This window comes from Myotis myotis, unplaced genomic scaffold (genome assembly GCF_014108235.1).
Source record: "Myotis myotis isolate mMyoMyo1 unplaced genomic scaffold, mMyoMyo1.p scaffold_m19_p_61, whole genome shotgun sequence".
NCBI classification, from domain to species: domain Eukaryota; kingdom Metazoa; phylum Chordata; class Mammalia; order Chiroptera; family Vespertilionidae; genus Myotis; species Myotis myotis.
The window spans coordinates 6,535-24,599 of record NW_023416370.1 but is presented as its reverse complement, the minus strand read 5'-3'; the positions used below and the strand labels follow the sequence as shown (position 1 = coordinate 24,599).

At 72.7% G+C, this 18,065-nt stretch overlaps 2 protein-coding genes across 3 annotated transcripts; one reads left to right on the top strand and one right to left on the bottom strand.

Annotated features, from left to right (window-relative positions):
* The first annotated feature begins 76 nt into the window (after nt 1-76).
* Nucleotides 77-2,962, top strand: TSSC4 (tumor suppressing subtransferable candidate 4). 2 transcript variants are annotated; one of them, XM_036315824.1, is made up of 3 exons: nt 77-682; nt 1,591-1,755; nt 1,828-2,962. In XM_036315824.1, the coding sequence occupies exon 3, from the start codon at nt 1,846-1,848 to the stop codon at nt 2,779-2,781; it is 936 nt and encodes a 311-aa protein (XP_036171717.1). In that variant the 5' UTR covers nt 77-682; nt 1,591-1,755; nt 1,828-1,845; the 3' UTR covers nt 2,782-2,962. The 2 variants fall into 2 exon arrangements, with proteins under 2 accessions (XP_036171717.1, XP_036171718.1); XM_036315825.1 differs by lacking the exon at nt 77-682 and adding an exon at nt 691-1,059.
* Nucleotides 2,963-3,588: 626 nt separating this feature from the next.
* TRPM5 (transient receptor potential cation channel subfamily M member 5) lies at nt 3,589-17,774 on the bottom strand. The gene is given in 24 exon segments (XM_036315829.1): nt 3,589-3,748; nt 3,751-3,800; nt 4,019-4,085; nt 4,348-4,420; nt 4,938-5,070; nt 5,267-5,448; nt 5,866-6,019; nt 8,119-8,293; nt 8,368-8,500; nt 8,637-8,755; nt 11,703-11,961; nt 12,064-12,156; nt 12,318-12,430; nt 12,742-12,887; nt 13,124-13,247; nt 13,351-13,491; nt 13,563-13,865; nt 14,227-14,345; nt 14,647-14,749; nt 15,148-15,339; nt 15,426-15,490; nt 16,332-16,515; nt 17,016-17,182; nt 17,645-17,774. Coding segments are annotated over 24 exon segments (3,279 nt in total). The 3' UTR covers nt 3,589-3,694.
* Nucleotides 17,775-18,065: the final 291 nt, after the last annotated feature.

Below are 18,065 nucleotides of genomic sequence, written 5' to 3'. Positions count from 1 at the left end.
GGCGGGGGGTGCAGGGAGGACCGGCCGGGGGTGCAGGGAGGATGGGCCGGAACCCGCACTCCCGAGGCGCCGGGACAGAAGCCCGGGGAGGGCGCGAGGGGGCAAGGTCCCCGCACTTCGAGGGCAATACGCGGGGCCACGCGGCCTGTACCCGGGGGCTGCCATCCGCTTCGGGTGCCCCTCCTGAGCGGGATGCCCCGGCTGCCGCCTGACCTGACCGCCCAATCCGGGCCCAGAACCCTGGAAGGCGCGTCGGTCACTTCCGGCCAGGACCGGAAGTCCGCGAACGGCGCCCGCCTCGCGCTACGACGCACTTCCGGCCTGAGGGGCCGCTGTCCTCACGGCCTCCAGTAGGGGGCGCTAGGGCCTCGGTAACAAGGCGAAGGCCTTTAGCCCTCGCGCGTTCTGAGAGTTCGCAGTCCCCACCCCTAACCCCTCTAATCAATTCCGGGTCCTTTTCGCGAGCCAGTGACGCCATTTCCGGGGATGGGAAGGCTAGGAAGAGAGCACAAGAGTAATGATTACATGTCCCGACAGGCCTCGGGAGTAGCGGCCCAGTGCCTGGTGGGAGATGTAGTTCATCGGGCACAGCAGCTGCGGCGCTCGGCCGGCGAAGGACTCGGTTTCCCAGAGGGCCGAGCACGACGCAAGATGGAGACGGCCGGGCCGCGGTAACCCGCAGGTTTGTGCTGAGCGCGCACGGCGGCGCGGGCCCGTGGCCCCTCGGGGGGCGCCTGCGTCTCCCGCGCCTCCGGCCCTGGCCCTCGAGTCTCGTGAGGCCCGGGCCGCGGCCCCCGAGACGCCGGCCTCGGGAGGGGAGAGCCTGCTGCGCACGGGCCGGGCTGCGGGGGGAGGTGCACGGAGCCGGGGTCCGCGGCCCGGACGTGGCGGCGCTGCCCTCCTCCGAGCTCCTCCCGCTCTCGGTTCTCGGAGACCGCCCCCCCTCCGCCCCGACTGTCCCGGCGTCTGTCCGCGCCTCCCGGGCGGCGTGGGCGGCGTGGGCAGCTCGGAACCGGCTCCGCCGACAGCGCACCGTGCGCCCCGCGGACGCCGCGGCGGGTGCGACGTCCCTGGGAGGCGGGTCGGAGATGGAACCCTCGCCGCGCTGGGCTCGTAGCGGGGCGGGCGGCCGAGAGCGGTGCCGGGGGCGAGTCTGGCCCCGGGAGGGGGGGCGGGAGACGCGCCCCCGGAGCCGCAGGGACTGGCCTCCGCCCCGCGGGGCTCCTGCAGGTGCAGGTCGGCGCCCTGTTCCTGAGCCGGACCCTCCGACGCCCGGGACGTGGCCGCAGACACCGGGGGGGGCTCGCGGGCAGCTCCCCGCCGACAGGAGCCCCGTCCTGCGGGCCGGCGGGTGGGGAGGGCCCGAGCGGAGCCCGGGCTGCTTGGGGCCGCGGGCTCCCCCCCTTCCCCCCGCCCCGTCCTCGCTGCATTTGGACTCAGCCTTGGGGTCTGGGTGCGCGGCCCTCCCCCGGCCTGTGGGCGCTGAGTGAGCTGGCGGTCCGAGGCCCCGAAACCCGGCCTCTGCCGCTCGCTGGTCGTGGCGCCACTGGGCACATTCACTGTCTGACGTCCACCCCCCCTCCCCCCCAGCCTCCCTGGAGCAGCTGGAGCAGGTGGAGCAGCTGGAGCAGCTGAGCAGGTGGAGCAGCTGAGCAGGTGGAGCAGCTGAGCAGAGCCGCGCAGGGGTCTTCGTGTTGAGGACACAGCCCGCCTCTGGCCGCGGGGCTCGGGCACCGGCACCGGGCACCCAGGAAGGTGAGGAGAGGACGTTTGGGGAGGGTGGGCCCTGGCAGGGCTGAGCCCGGGCCTCACGCAGTTTGGGTCTAGGTGTGCGGCCCAGGACGCATGGCGGAGGTGGGGGCCGGCGAGCCCTCCCCTGGCCTGGAGGTCGAGCAGGGGACGGAGTACGACGTCCTGTCTCCGCCCACCGTCTCCCTCAGCGACTCCGACTCGGACTCCGACCTCAGCTGGCCCGGCAGCGCCCCGCTGGAGGCCCTGACCCCCGAGCGGCTGCCCGGGGAGGCCCAGGGGGACTCGGGCCCCGACAGCCCCCCCTCGTCGCCCAGGGGCCCCCCCGCCGCCGCCGTGCAGCCGTTCCACCTGCGGGGCACCAGCAGCACCTTCTCTCAGCGCAGCCACAGCATCTTCGACCGCCTGGAGGGGGCGGCCAGGCAGGCGCTGCCCCCCGAGGGCCCGGCGGGCCTGGGTGACGGCGGGGGCTTCAAGCAGCCCCGGGTGCCCTCCAGCCGGCCCCGTCAGAGCCTCGTCCCCCCGAGGGTGCCCCCCGTGCCCGACTACGTGGCCCACCCCGAGCGCTGGACCAGGTACAGCCTGGAGGACGTGGCCGAGGCCAGCGAGCAGAGCAACCGGGCGGCCGCCCTGGACTTCCTGGGCTCCCCGCGTGGGGCTGCGCCTGGCAGCTACGAGCCCTCCTTCAACCAGGACCCGTCCAGCCGCGGGGAGGGGAGGGTCGTCTTCTCCAAGCCCACCCGCGCCGAGGCCAGGCCCGCCAGGCCGGAGAGGAAGAGGGTCCTGCCGGAGGCGGGGGGCCCCGTGGAGCTGGCGCACCTGGCCAGGCCTGGGAGCCCGGAGGCTGAGGAGTGGGGCGGCCCCCACGGGGGCCTGCAGGAGGTGGGCGTGCCTGAGGGGGCCCCCCACAGTAGGCCGGCGGCAGGCCCCCCGGCGGTGGAGACGGTTGGCTTCCACGGCAGCAGGAAGCGGAGCAGGGACCACTTGCGGAGCCAGAGTGCGGCCCCCGAGGCCCCCGGTGCTGAGGGCTGACAGCGAGACGGCCCCCAAGTCAGGAGCCCCACCCCGGGGGCTGGGAGCCAGGCGGGCAGCCTGTAGGAGGCGCGTGGCCTGGTTGGGCTCAGGCAGTGGCTTTGGGGCTGGGACCTTGCCAAGGGGACTGGAAGCTGGGCCTGCGGTGCCCCTGGAGGAGCAATAAAGGTTTTGGGTTTTACTCGGGCTCCGTGTCGCTCTGAACCCGCCCCCACCCGGGACTGGGCGGCGGGACCTCCGCTCGCAGGCCCCCCGAGCACGCTCCCACGCGAGCCTCCCGCGGCCTCGGGCTCAGAGGTCCGAGTCGCCCTGCGTGTGCAGCGGTGGGTCTTCCCGAGGGACTGGGTGGCTGGCCTCGCCTCGCATGGGGGCGGGGGCGCCTTGACCCCAACCCACGGCCAGGGAGCCTTTCTCAGGGCACACGGTCCACAGCCCGGCGACCCGAATGCCTCCCAGGGCCACGGGTCTGGGGGGCCACCCGGGTGAGGCCTGTTCTCCAGGCTCCGTCCCCGGGGAAGCCGCCTTCAGGGGGGACGGTGTCCTGGGCTGCCCCCGGGCCGGACTCACTCCAGCCTCCCTGAGCTGCTGGGGGCGCGGGCGGGAGCCGACAGGCACAGGCAGACACCACAGCACGTCAGAGCCGGTCACTTTCTTAGCAGGTGGGGCTGGGTAGGGGTTAGGGGCTGGTGTGGGCCCCGAGGCGGGAGGCGGGTGGGCTCGGTGCACGCTCGCTGTCCTGGCGCAGGCTGGCGGGCGGCTCTGAGGCTCCTTTTGATGAAGCCACTGGGGGGGCGGGGCGGGCACAGTGTGGGTTGGACCTGGGATAACTCGCCAAGGGCCGTGGCCCCCCACCCACCCCGTCTGGGCCTAGGGCTCCGGGAGAGGGGGCCCGTGTGCTGACGGTCCAAGTGGCTCAGGTGTCCGAGAGCAGCGGGCTGGCCTCTGGGTGGTCTCTGCTCCCCCGGCCCCTCCACGCTCAGCAGGGGCCTGCCGGCTCCCCATGGCCAAGTTCCAAGAGTCTGGGGGTGGGGTGGGGAGGGCTGCTCACCGCAGTGCCCAGGGAGGGAGGGGGAGGGGCCGAGTGGAGGGAGAGGTGACTGCCCGGGAGCCTGGGACCCCTCAGGGGCTGTGAGACCACCTCAGGCCTGGCTGGGTCAGGGGCTTGGCCAGAGGGCATCTCTGCACCTCAAAGGCGGGGCAGCAGGGGGCAGGGACAGGGCCTCCCAGACACACTTACTGTGGTGGGCACTGCCCATGGGCAGCCTGTCGGCCACGGAGGCCAGGAGCACCGTGCAGTAGTTGACCTGCCAGAGGGAGAGGCGTGAAGGGGAGCCCCGGGCCGAGCCCCAGGACCCTCCCCGCCCTCTCCTGCCAGGACCCTGCTGCCTGGGACGCCCCCCGGCTGCACTCGGAGGAAGAGGGCCGGAGGCAGCTCCAGGGGTGTGTCGAGTGGACAGGATCCCTCTAGGGAGGGCCCCCTGCTCTAGGCGATGGTTGGGCAGGGGTGCTGAGTGCAGCCTGGGTGCGGCGTTAGCCTGGAGGGGCAGGGTCTGGTTGGCAGCCCACCTGTGACTCCAGGCCCCGGATGCGTTTCTCCTGCTCTCTCAGCCCCCCGAGCTGCTTGGCTATGACGTCCACCCTGTGGCAGAGCAGGGACAGCAGGCACCGTTGGCCACAGGGCCTCTGAACCGGGGCTCTCCCGCCCTCCCTCGTCCTGCCACCCAGGCCCTTTGGGGTGGGCGGGGGCCGCTGAGGCCTCTGGTCCCGAGTCAGGGTGTTCTGGCCGTGCCCCCGCCTCATCTGGGTGCACACAGCGCTGCTGCGCCCTCCAGGGGGCAGGAATGGCCCACCCGCAGGCAGGCAGGCACCGAGGGCTCAGGGAGGTCTGGGGGGCACCACCTGGGGCACCTGGGGAGGCAGGCGAAGGGCAGGCTTCCGTTCGGAGACCCCGGAGCAGGGAGGACACCACACAGGGCCCTGTCCCCCAAACACGGGGCAGGCAAGGCCCCAGAAGAGCCCTGTTCGGGCCAGGAGGTGGGTGCGGGGCCCTCGAGATCCGCCATAGCCCACGCCTCTCTCCAGCCTCAGCGTCCCAGCTCGTCCTGAGTGCAGGGGCCGCGGCGCCCGCGAGCGGCCCCTCTCCGGCCGCCTGGCACCTGTGGGCGGTCCTCCGCAGCACCTCCGCCTCGCTGTCCCTCCTGCTGCGCTCCAGCCGGCTCAGGTGGCTCTCCTTCCGCACCGCCTCCCACGTCACCATCTTCTGGTCCAGGGGCTCCGGCAGGTCTCTCTCTGGGGAAGCGGGGCGGCCGAGGGCTCGACACAGCCAGGTGGGCCTTGGCAGGGAGCCGGGGCAGCTCCGCCGGATCCCGCCCAGGGGTGCCACCCGCAGGCCCTCCCAACCCCCCCCCATCAGTGCAGCCGCGCCCGGGGCCCCCCCCCGGCTCAGCCTGTGCCAGCTGCCCCTCCTGCCCACCGGCGGCCTCACCCAGGCGTGCCCGCTTCTGCCCCGCCTCCTTCTGGAAGACCCTCCTGAGCACCAGGCCCAGGTGGCTGAGCAGGATGAAGGGCGGGGCCAGGGCGGGGCGCTCCTGGTACTCCACGATGAGGTGGTAGCGCTGGAACCTCCAGAACATGTCCGCGTTGCCCTGCACCATCTGGAAGGTGTAGCTGCAGGGCCCGGGCGGCTGAGCGAGGCTCTCAGAACCCGAGCCCCCCTCCCGATCGGCTCCAATCACTGGGTCCGGGGGGGGGGGGTGTCTAATGTGGGGTTCACTCATCCGGGTCTTCCACTGCCCCCGCTGCCGCCCCGACACCTCCAAACCCTCGGCCTCCAAAGGCCCTGGCCCTGCTGGTGTGAGGGGCGGCCCCCGGGGCAGGGGTTTGGGAAAGCCTCTCCCACACCCCTCCCTGGTGCGGGGCGGGGGCAATCTCGGGGTGACCGCCCCCCTCCAGGCCTCTCCCCGTGGGGCCCAGGTCTGGGGGTGACCACCCCCTCCAGGCCTCTCCCCGTGGGGCCCAGGTCTGGGGGTGACCGCCCCCCTCCAGGCCTCCCCCTGTGGGGCCCAGTTCCTGAGTCCCGGGCACCTGAACATGGCGATGAGCAGGTTCATGAGCAGCACGTTGGTGACCAGCAGGAAGGTGACCAGCAGCAGGATGACCAGCCAGTTGGCGTAGAGATTGGGGCAGGCGGGTGAGCCCTCTGGCAGCAGCGGGTGCACCGAGCAGTTCACACGGGCTTCTGAAAGGGGAGGCTGCTGCTGGGCGGGCGGGCGCGCCAGAGCTTCCTGGGTGGCTGGGGGACCCCCCACCTGGCGCTCCTGGAAGCCCCATCACCGGACACCCCAGGCCAGGCCGCGGCCACGGGAAGCACAGGCTCTGGGGGCAGAGGCCCCGTGTCTGCTCCGGGATGAACGCTGCCCCCCCCCCCCCCCCCCAGGCTCGGCTCCAAGCCGATGGGATGGGGAGCTGGCAGGAGCAGTCCCCGGGCAGGACTTCTCGGCTTTTCTGACACCAATTCCCGTCGGGGGAGCACATCTGGGACGGGCTGGGCTCCCGCCCTGGGCAGAGGCGGCCGTGGGGGTCCCAGGTGCCAGGCCCTCGGTGGGCAGCCTGTGGGGGCGTGCACGATGGGTGGACCGTTCGCAGGTGACACGGAGGTCTCTGTGCCGTGTCCCCACCACTGCACGCGTGGGGGGCTGGGCTTGTTCCGTGGGCCGTGCCCTCACTGCGCCCCCCTCCTTTCTCCCAGTGACCTAGGGGCAGCGCAGCGACCTCCCTCCTGCCCCCTCTCCTTCCGGCTGGTTCCTGATCCCGCTCCCTGCCGGTTCCCAGGGGCCGCAGCCCGTGGAGTGTTTGTGAAGCTGTAAATCTCGATGAAAGCGGCTCCGGGTAATGAGGCCGGAGCTTCCTGGCTCACCCAGGCGCCGCCAGGCCGGGCTGCAAATTAACTCGTCGCCGTCACAGCTCAGCCCCGGCTCCCCCCGCCTGGCGCCGAGAGCAGGGAGGCTGCCCGAGCCTCAGTTTCCCTCTCGGCCCTCCTGTCAGTGAATCACTGCCCCCACAGCCTGGCGGGCTCCCCACAGTGGCCGGGGTTGCTGAGCCCGCGCCCTGATCCCCGTCCCTTTCCCCTGCGGGCGGGTCTGCCCAGCACGGCGGCAGGTCCGGCCTCCCCAGGGGGCCCCATGCCACACCTCTTCCCCGGACCAGCCTGTGCTGGGACAGGCGGCCAGGGATGTGGTCACGGGCTGGAGTGCCCCCCGCACACTGGAGGGGCCCCCTCGCTCCCCTCCTGCCTGGGGGTCGTGGCGCCGTCCCCCAGCCGGGGCCATGGCGAGGGCAGCGGGTCTGCTGAGCTAATGGCCTGGAAAACGAGGCTGCGGGTGAGCAGACACGGAGGAGGTGCAGGGCCAGGAAAACAGCCCGCAGAGCCGGCTCTCGGGCGCCAGCTGGGGGCACGTCCCTGACGCGGCCTCCCCTTCCTGCCCGACTGCGCTTCCATCACGCGCCTTCCTCTGGGCAAACATTTACCGCACGGCTCTGCCTCATTAGCTGGAAGGTCAGGGTCAGCCTCTGCGACCCAGTGAGCCCGTGACAGCCCGGGAGTGCCCTCGGGGGCTGGTGTCCCGGGCCCTCCCCTGGCACCTGGCTGCAGCCCACCTTCGTCCAGGGGCCGGCCCTGTCCCCCCTCTCCTCCCTCACGGACGCCAGCCACCCCAGGGCCTGTGCTGCTGTCCCGGTCCCCACCCCAGTTTCTCCTGCAGCTCAGCCAGGCAGCTCTGTCCCCACCTGGTCCCTGTTGTGGGAAATGCTCAGAGCCTCAGGCCCCCGCCAGGCACAGGGGCCAGCCCCCCACCTCAGGGAAGGCGCACAGTGGGTGACCCTGGGAGAGGGAAGGCGCACAGGGGGTGGCCCTGGGATGGAGGCCTTTCCAGCAGGCGGGCATGGGCCGGTGGGGGGGGGCCTGGGTGGGGGTGACAGGAGACTCGCTGCCCAGTGGGTCGTGCAGGAGGGCGGACGCCCAGGTTCGTGGGGCCAGCCAGCGGAGCCCAGACTCCGGCCATGGTCAGGGCGGGCTGGGGTGGCCTCCGCTGCTTGCACACCTGTCCCCTGCTCGGCCTGCACAGAAAGGCCGCCCCGCAGGAGACCAGCCCTGGCCACCTCCAGGCCTCCTGGTGTCTGTCTCCAGCCCAGGCCTGAGGTCGGGGCTGTGCCTGCCCTGGGCGTGTGCAGGGGCCGAGGGCCGGCTCAGGACGTCCCTGCTCGGCCAGCTCCGGGCTGGTCTCGAGGAGGAACCTGGTAACCTGGTCGCAGTGCGACTGCCCCCGGGCTGGTGCTCACCGTCGATCTCGTCCAGGGGGATCTGCCCGAAGATCTGCAGGTAGGGCCGGTAGAGCACGCGGCGGAACACCCACTCCAGGCGGCCGTCGTGGGGGTGCAGCAGCGCCTGGGTGGCCACGCCGTAGGCCACCAGCCACACACTCAGGAAGAAGAGGAAGAAGAAGACGTCCTTCATCTGGGGCGGGAGGAGCGTCGTCAGCCCAGGCCAGCTCGCCCTCCCCCCGGGACGGGGCGCAGGCCAGGGCGCACCATTCGCTCCACGATGATGATCTTGGGGCCCAGCTGCTTGTGGATGGCAAAGATGTGGATGAGGCGAAGCGTGAACACCATGAAGTCGATGGCGAGGACCGTGCGGCCAGCCTCGAACGCCGAGGGCAGCATCCTGCGGGCACGGCGGGCGGCGGGGGCTGCTGGTGCCAGAGGGCAAGGGCCCCCAGGACAGCCCAGGCGTTGGGGGAAGCGGGGTTCCTGAGGGCGGCCCTGCCCCCTCCCCCTCGGCCACCCCTTGGCCCCCAGACCTGCAGGTGACGCCCACGAGGAACAGGAAGATGGCCACCATGTCGCACTTGTTCCAGTTGTCCTCAACGTAGAGCATGAGCTTCTTCCCCAGCTGCGTGTCCTCGTCCGTGAAGAAGCCCTGGGGAGGGCAGGCAGGCCCCTCGCTGCACGCCGCCCCGACCAGCCGGGGCTCGGTCTGGAGCTGGGATCGGGGCTCGGTCTGGAGCTGGGATCGGGGCTCAGGGCTCGGGGCTCGGTCTGGAGCTGGGATCGGGGCTCAGGGCTCGGGGCTCGGTCTGGAGCTGGGATCGGGGCTCAGGGCTCGGGGCTCGGTCTGGAGCTGGGATCGGGGCTCAGGGCTCGGGGCTCGGTCTGGAGCTGGGATCGGGGCTCGGGGCTCGGTCTGGAGCTGGGATCGGGGCTCGGGGCTCGGTCTGGAGCTGGGATCGGGGCTCGGGGCTCGGTCTGGAGCTGGGATCGGGGCTCGGGGCTCGGTCTGGAGCTGGGATCGGGGCTCGGGGCTCGGTCTGGAGCTGGGATCGGGGCTCGGGGCTCGTTCTGGAGCTGGGATCGGGGCTCAGGGCTCGGGGCTCGGTCTGGAGCTGGGATCGGGGCTCAGGGCTCGGGGCTCGGTCTGGAGCTGGGATCAGGGCTCAGGGCTCGGGGCTCGATCGGGAGCTGGGATCGGGGCTCGGGGCTCGGTCTGGAGCTGGGATCAGGGCTCGGGGCTCGGTCTGGAGCTGGGATCGGGGCTCGGGGCTCGGTCTGGAGCTGGGATCGGGGCTCAGGGCTTGGGGCTCGGTCTGGAGCTGGGATCGGGGCTCGGGGCTCGGTCTGGAGCTGGGATCGGGGCTCGGGGCTCAGTCTGGAGCTGGGATCGGGGCTCAGGGCTCGGGGCTCGGTCTGGAGCTGGGATCGGGGCTCAGGGCTCGGGGCTCGGTCTGGAGCTGGGATCGGGGCTCAGGGCTCGGGGCTCGGTCTGGAGCTGGGATCGGGGCTCGGGGCTCGGGCTCGGTCTGGAGCTGGGATCGGGGCTCGGGGCTCGGGGCTCGGTCTGGAGCTGGGATCGGGGCTCGGGGCTCGGGGCTCGGTCTGGAGCTGGGATCGGGGCTCGGGGCTCGGGGCTCGGTCTGGAGCTGGGATCGGGGCTCGGGGCTCGGGGCTCGGTCTGGAGCTGGGATCGGGGCTCGGTCTGGAGCTGGGATCGGGGCTCGGGGCTCGGTCTGGAGCTGGGATCGGGGCTCGGTCTGGAGCTGGGATCGGGGCTCAGGGCTCGGGGCTCGGTCTGGAGCTGGGATCGGGGCTCAGGGCTCGGGGCTCGGTCTGGAGCTGGGATCGGGGCTCAGGGCTCGGGGCTCGGTCTGGAGCTGGGATCGGGGCTCAGGGCTCGGGGCTCGGTCTGGAGCTGGGATCGGGGCTCAGGGCTCGGTCTGGAGCTGGGATCGGGGCTCGGGGCTCGGTCTGGAGCTGGGATCGGGGCTCGGGGCTCGGTCTGGAGCTGGGATCGGGGCTCGGGGCTCGGTCTGGAGCTGGGATCGGGGATCGGGGCTCGGTCTGGAGCTGGGATCGGGGCTCGGGGCTCGGTCTGGAGCTGGGATCGGGGCTCGGGGCTCGGTCTGGAGCTGGGATCGGGGCTCGGGGCTCGTTCTGGAGCTGGGATCGGGGCTCAGGGCTCGGGGCTCGGTCTGGAGCTGGGATCGGGGCTCAGGGCTCGGGGCTCGATCTGGAGCTGGGATCGGGGCTCAGGGCTCGGGGCTCGGTCTGGAGCTGGGATCGGGGCTCAGGGCTCGGGGCTCGGTCTGGAGCTGGGATCGGGGCTCAGGGCTCGGGGCTCGGTCTGGAGCTGGGATCGGGGCTCGGGGCTCGGTCTGGAGCTGGGATCGGGGCTCAGGGCTCGGGGCTCGGTCTGGAGCTGGGATCGGGGCTCGGGGCTCGGTCTGGAGCTGGGATCGGGGCTCGGGGCTCGGTCTGGAGCTGGGATCGGGGCTCGGGGCTCGGTCTGGAGCTGGGATCGGGGCTCAGGGCTCGGGGCTCGATCTGGAGCTGGGATCGGGGCTCGGGGCTCGGTCTGGAGCTGGGATCGGGGCTCAGGGCTTGGGGCTCGGTCTGGAGCTGGGATCGGGGCTCGGGGCTCGGTCTGGAGCTGGGATCGGGGCTCGGGGCTCGGTCTGGAGCTGGGATCGGGGCTCAGGGCTCGGGGCTCGGTCTGGAGCTGGGATCGGGGCTCGGGGCTCGGTCTGGAGCTGGGATCGGGGCTCGGGGCTCGGGGCTCGGGGCTCGGTCTGGAGCTGGGATCGGGGCTCAGGGCTCGGGGCTCGGTCTGGAGCTGGGATCGGGGCTCAGGGCTCGGGGCTCGGTCTGGAGCTGGGATCGGGGCTCGGGGCTCGGTCTGGAGCTGGGATCGGGGCTCGGGGCTCGGTCTGGAGCTGGGATCGGGGCTCGGGGCTCGGTCTGGAGCTGGGATCGGGGCTCAGGGCTCGGGGCTCGATCTGGAGCTGGGATCGGGGCTCAGGGCTCGGGGCTCGGTCTGGAGCTGGGATCGGGGCTCAGGGCTTGGGGCTCGGTCTGGAGCTGGGATCGGGGCTCGGGGCTCGGTCTGGAGCTGGGATCGGGGCTCGGGGCTCGGGGCTCGGTCTGGAGCTGGGATCGGGGCTCAGGGCTCGGGGCTCGGTCTGGAGCTGGGATCGGGGCTCAGGGCTCGGGGCTCGGTCTGGAGCTGGGATCGGGGCTCGGGGCTCGGTCTGGAGCTGGGATCGGGGCTCGGGGCTCGGGGCTCGGGGCTCGATCTGGAGCTGGGATCGGGGCTCGGGGCTCGGGGCTCGGTCTGGAGCTGGGATCGGGGCTCGGGGCTCGGTCTGGAGCTGGGATCGGGGCTCGGGGCTCGGGGCTCGGTCTGAAGCTGGGATCGGGGCTTGGGGCTCGGGGCTCGGTCTGGAGCTGGGATCGGGGCTCAGGGCTCGGGGCTCGGTCTGGAGCTGGGATCGGGGCTCGGGGCTCGGTCTGGAGCTGGGATCGGGGCTCAGGGCTTGGGGCTCGGTCTGGAGCTGAGATCGGGGCTCAGCGGCGGGGACGGGCCCACCACTCACCTGCCGGACCTCCTCCAGCACCAGGGTGAAGACCCAGAAGTAAAGGGTGACCTCAGGCCCTGACGGCCCCTGGGGGGGCGGCCTGAAGTCCCCCAGCAGGACGTAGGTGAACAGGAAGAGGAAGGCGAAGTACATGACCACGTTCCCCAGGAACACGGTCACGGGGGCGCCCCAGAACTGCCGCCAGCGTGTGGGCAGGAAGGCCGCCCGGGGGTCTCGGCGGCCCTGCATCCTCCGTGCCTCCGCCGGCTCCCCCAGCCTGCTCCGCAAAGGGGGTCACAGCCAAAGGTGAGGCAGGGCCAGGGGCCCCGGGATACGCTGCCCCCCGGGCCGTCCGCCCACTCGCCCTCCAGGCCCTCACCCGCCGCCCGGGCTGTCGAGCAGGCTCTTCTCCGTGTCCAGGCTGTCCAGCTCCTGCAGGTCCTCCCGGCCCGTCTGCAGCGGGGCCTCCTCACTGCAAGCACAGGGCACCCTCAGGGCCATGGGAGGGCCTAGAGGTGCAGCCAGCAAGGGAATGTGGGGTACATGGAGAAGGCATGGGGGGCACGTGGGGCCTGCCTGGATGCTGGACTAAGAGCCCTCCCCCAGCGGCTCCGCCAGCCGCCGCCCACACACCTGAAGGCGATGAGGCCCGTGTAGAGCAGGCCCGGGCACAGGAAGGCGCCCAGCAGCCGCAGCACCGGCGTGCCCGCAGCCATGTCCCCCCACCAGATCCTGGTCAGGAAGGCCTGGAAGAGAGGCACCCTGCAGGCCCCTGCTCCTCTGCCCGTGCTGCGCCCGGTGCCAGGCACACCCTTCCGGGCTCAGCTGCAGCCCAGCCCTGCCTCCTGGGGTCTCTATCCTGGTGGGCGGGGACCTTCCGTGCGGGGTGTGTGTGTGGGGGGCCCAGGCTGGGGGCCAGGAGGGACGCACTGAGATAATGGCACTTCCACGGAGACCCCAGGTGTGGGCTGGCCCCAGGCACGGGGACAAGGGCCCACCCCACAGGCCGGGACGCGAGAACGAGGGGCGCCCGCTGTCCCCCGACACAGCCACTCACCTGCACCCCTTCGTGGGCGAAGAAGGCCTTGGTGTCGGCCTCGGTGGCCAGGTGCAGGCAGGTGGTGCGGCTCCAGGAGCGGGTGCGGCGCACGAGCAGGGCGAAGGCCCGGTCCTCGCTGTTGCTGTAGCACTCAGAGAAGAGGCCTGTGCAGGGGCCAGCGCTGTCGCCAGGCGCCACCCGCTGCCCCGGGGCTGTCCCCGTCCGCCCGCCCAGCCCTGTCTCCCCTCAGAACCTCGGGAGCCTCAGTCACCCTGGGGTCCCTCCCACCACAGGGCCTGCGGCGCCAGGTGTGGGCTGTGAGGTGGTCGCGGGCCCATCTCGGCCCTCGGTGGGGATGGCCAGGCCCCTGGGGGAGCCCACAGGCCGGGCAGGGCCTCACCCAGGGCCAGCTGCTCATAGGATGCCACGCGCGCGCTGCGGTCCGCCTCGGCCTCCGCCTCCAGGTGCGACATCTCTCGCAGGATCTTGCAGGCGACCAGCGCGGTGGCCACGCCCTCCTGGCCCTGCGAGACGGTCTGAGGAGGCTGCACGCCCCCTGCCCGCCCTGGGGCCCTGGGGGACCTGGGGACCCAGGCCCGGCTGTGGGGCCCCGTGGCCACCGCTCACCATGGCCCAGAAGTAGGTGGCCATCTCGTGGCGGCTCTGCAGCACGGCCCACAGGAACAGGTCCCGCCACGGGTTCTCGCTCCTCTGGCTCAGGTCCAGCTGCCACCTCTGGCCGGTGGGCCTCCGGGCCGGGCCCCGCTCCTGCAGGACGACGGGATGGGGGGTCAGCCTCGGGGGGCCCGGCCGCACCCCCTCCCCGCCCGCCCGCTCACCTGGTAGAGCCCGCGGCAGGCGTCGTGCAGGAAGTCCTTGAGCACGCGGGCCACCTCCTGCAGCGAGAAGGCGGGCGGCCCCGCAGGCGGCCCCCGGGCGGGCAGCGCGGGGCGGCCCTCCTCCAGCTTGCGCTGCAGCAGCGAGAAGAGCAGGCTCTTGGGCGACACGGCCCGGTACAGCTGCTGCAGCCGCCCGTACGTCAGGAAGTCGGCCACGTCCGCGCCGTGGTCCACGAAGAGCCGCACGAACTCCGGCTTGTTGCTCACCAGCGCGTCCATCATCGCCTCTTCCAGGTCGCAGGACTGCGGCCGCCGGGCCAGCCAGAGCGGGGGACATGGAGGGTGAGGGGCTGGGAGAGGGGCCTTCGGCACACCCTCCGTTCCCGGGCACCCAGCCTGTCCCTCTGGGAGAGCGGGTACGGCAGGCGGGCAGGGCTCAGGGCTCGGGCAGGGGTGGCCGGTCCTGGGGCTGTGGGCAGGCCCACAACCAAGGGCTGCTCAGCACCTCCCGTGGGGACAGGGGGGACCTGGGGGAGCCGAAGAACCACCTGTGCTCTGGTCCCCCCTTGGCGACCCCGGGGAGAATGGACCGTGGCCCTCAGGACGCCGCCCGCCCCAGGCCCTCAACAAGGTGCCTGCCCTCCCCTGGCCCCAGGCAGGGCACCTTCCACTCCACATCCCCGTTGAAGATCTCGCTCCTGGCGATGTCCACGCGGTCCCAGGCTACCGCCAGCTTGAGCTCGTCCAGGTAGTCCTGCGCCTCCTGGCTGTGGCTCCTGCAGGCTGCGGGCAGGCGGGCAGGGTGAGGGCAGCGGGCCCCTCCCGGGCTCTGCTCAGCCCGCTCCGCCCTCGGAAAACCGCGAGAGGGGCGCACCATTGCCCGTCCCCGGAGCCAACGCAGGAGCCTGGCAGGACGCCTGCCTGGGTGCGCAGGACTGGCTGCCAGCGTCAGCCCCCAGGCACGAGCTCATCTGCAGTAAAAAGCCCACCCAGCCTCCATGGCCACGGACCGGTCCATCGACACAACCCCTCCCTGCGCCTGGCGCCCCCGGGCCTCGGCGGGCGGGCTGGCTGCCGCCCTCACCTTTCACCAGCGCCTTGAGGATGACCGTGTCCAGCTCCGCGGAGCCCTCCTGCTCGAAGTCGTGCACGGTGAGCAGGTGCGGGCGGGAGGCGATGCTCTGCAGCTGAGGCCGGACACAGAGGTGGCCCATGGGAGGGGGCAGGGTGGGGCAGTGGGAAGGCCCTGGGCAGGGCGGGGCAGTGGGCAGGGCAGTAGGCAGGCCCTGGGCAGGATGGAGCAGTGGGCAGGGCGGGGCGGTGTGTGAGGCAGGGTCCCCAGGCCAGAGTGCCAGTTGCCACCCTGTGAGCCTGACACCTACGGGCCTGGCACAGAACCACTGCCAACTGGGGGGCTCGCTCCGGGACCCCTGACGCTGAACTGAGTTTGGGGCTTTGCATTAGAAGGGGCTGGGCGTCCGGGTGGGAAGGCGGCATGGAGCTTCCCCAGGGGCAGCCCCGCCTGGAGGGGTTCACAGGGGGAGCGGGGCCCCTCCCGACTGGGCTCTGGGCTCTGGGCTCCTACCAGCTTCGTCCAGTGCAGAATGTCCTCCCAGGAGAAATGCTCGCCCGGGAACTTCTCCTTAAACTGCTTCTCGGCCACCTGGGGCACCAGGAGGTGCGGCTGGGCCAGGAGGGCGGCCAGCACGTCGGCGATGCCCCCCGAGCCGGCCAGCACCAGCCACGGGGCGGCCTGCTCCACCGCCCTGGCCATCCTCTGCGGGCGCAGGGGGGACCCCGCGTCAGCTCCCGGTGCTCCGGGCGGGGGGGCCTGCGGGAGGCCCCGCCCCCAGGCTGCCCTACCTCCAGGGTGCCGGGGTCGCCGTTGACCAGCAGGCAGAGGACGGGGATCTCGATGCTGCCGGTGCCTGTGGGGAGCGCCCGTGAGGTCCTACCAGCGCCTGCCGGGTGGGGAGCCTCCGTGTTCCAAGCAAACGGCGGCCAGAGGCCTCCCGGCGACGCGAGGGCTGCAGGCTGACGCTGGGCCTGCACCTGAGGCCCCGTCACCCAGGACGAGGACCCCGTCTGCCTCCCCTCCCCGTGTCCAAGGGGCGCGCTGTGGCTGTTTACACACAGAGTGACGGACGCCAGGGCCGTGAGACCCAGGCCGTCCCCACACTGACCGAGGGGTAACGGAGGGCCTGGGGGCACCTGCCCCCCAACACGGGCCAGAAATGAGACTGCCCCCCGAGACCCGGGACCTGCGGGTCTGCCGGGCAGGAGGCTCCCAAAGGTGCCTCCTGATGGGCCGCAAGGACCATGGGCCCCGCTTCTCCCTTAAAGGGGCTCCGTGGGCAAAGGCCACAGCAGGTCTGTCCCATGTGTGAATAGCACTTCGCAATCCAGCTCCCAGAGGCCCCCGGCCTGTCACTGGGCGGCGCTGCCCCTGGTGGCCGCGCAGGGAACAGGCCTCCCGAAATGTGCAAATCTCACTTCTCCCGAAGCCTGAGCCCCAGCCCGAGCCTCTGGCCAGGGAGGCCCAGTGGACGCGGAGCTGCCGCGGCTCCTGGCAGCTGGTCCTCCCATCCCCGCCCGCCCGGGGGTCCTCCCATCCCCGCCCGCCCGGGGTCCTCCCATCCCCGCCCGCCCGGGGGTCCTCCCATCCCCGCCCGCCCGGGGTCCTCCCATCCCCGCCCGCCCGGGGGTCCTTCCAGTCCCGCCCACACGCTGTGCCCCGCCCCGGGCCCCGGGCCTCCTGGGCGCCCTCACCCCCATAGCCCGTCCTCTGCTCCGCGATGTGCTTCTCCAGCCTCAGCCACAGCTCCGTTGGCCCGTCCCCCGACCCGGGGGCGTCCGGCTCCACCAGCACGAAGTGGGAGTGGCTGTTGTCCAGGGCGCAGAGGGGGCCCTGGCCGCCGCTCTCATCCGCGGGGTAGTGGACAGGGCTGTGCTCCTGGGCCCCATGCACACGGTGAGGCTGGGCCCGGCTCTGCCCAGGCCCGTGCCCACCCTGGAGGCTGGGGGCGGGCGACGGGCCCCCCAGGGAGAACTCGGGCTGCAGGGCTCCACTCCCCAGGGGCTGCAGGGCGACTCCTAGCCCTGCCTCGGACAGCCCTGGGTGGGAGGGGTGCGCTCGCCCAGGGTCGCCAGGTTTGTGGCTAAGCCTGGCCTCTGGGCACCGTCCTGGCTGGGTCCTCAGAGCCCAGGCCCCTGCCCAGGTCTGTGCCCCTGCCCACGCCCTTCCCTGGGCGATGCTGCCACCTGCTGGCCGTGTGCTGGGCACAGGGCGCCCCGGGCTCTGTCCTCCCTCTGCCTCACAGCCCATCCTTGAGAGCACCTGCCGGCTCGCTCCCAGCCCGGAGCCCAGGGCGGGCCCGGCCCGTCCAGCAGGCTGGCCCGGGAGGGACTCGGACGCCCGCTCTCCAGTGCACAGCCAGTGGGGCGGACACTCACCTGGGCCTGGTCCAGAAGCTGGCGGTGCAGCACGCGGCCCAGCGAGGCGATGCCGACGGCCACCACGCGGGCCTCGGTGGACGTGCTGGCCAGCGAGTGGTCCCGCACCGCCTGCCCCACGTGCCGGGCGAGGCCCACGCGGAGCGCGCTGGTCAGGATCCAGGCGCCTGCGGGCGTGGGGGCTCACTGTGGCCGGCGGCCCCAGGCCCTCCCGTGGCGCCCTCCCACCGCCGGCACCTGCTGGAGCCGCCTGCCCGGGGCCTGGGGCCAGCGAAGGGGAGGGGCCAGGCTCTGTCCACCTCCCGGCCCTGGCCCTCTTTCTGCTGCAGTCGCTGCAGGGCTGCTGGAGCTGAGCCGCCCCGTCCCGGCTGGGCTTTCTGCAGCCCTGGCGCCTGAGCTGCCCCGGGGGTGTGATTCCGGCCCCAACCACGCCACCCCCCGCGGAGGCACCGTGGGCCCCGGGTGGAAACAGTTGCTGTCCCCCGGGGGCCGCTCGCTGGGGCCGGTGGGCCCAGGAGTGGAGGCCCAGGGGGAGGCTCTGGGCCTGGGGGGACCCTCAGCCCCTCGGCCGGACCCCAGGCCATGCGGAGGGGGGGCCGTGGGGGTCCCGGGCCGGAGCTGGGCCTCACCTGTGCTCTGAGCCGCCTTCACCAGCCCTTTGCGCAGCACGTCCCGCAGCCACGACTTCATGGTGACGGGCCGCTCCGTGCCCACCAGGGACACCACCAGGTTGGGGGCCGGCAGGTGCCACTCGGCCATCAGGAGGTCAAAGAGCACGGAGGGGGCCACGTCGCTGGGCACCTTCACAAACTGCAGGGCAGGGGGCAGGGCGGGGCGCTGGGCACGGGAGGGGGCACTGGGCACAGCGTGAGGGGGCTCTGGGCACGGGAGGGGGGTGGACAGTCAGCCAGAGGCCGGGTCTCCAGCCTGTGTGTGTGTGACCAGTGCGGTCCCATCCCCAGTCTGGGCCTTGCTCTGCCTTGAGGAGAGGCCAGGCTGGATGGGGGAGGGCTGGATGGGGGAGGGCTGGATGGGGGTGAGGGTTAGATG

Coding starts and splice junctions, on each gene's coding strand:
- TSSC4 (XM_036315824.1), top strand. CDS start 1,846: ATGGCGGAGGTGGGGGCCGGCGAGCCCTCCCCTGGCCTGGAGGTCGAG.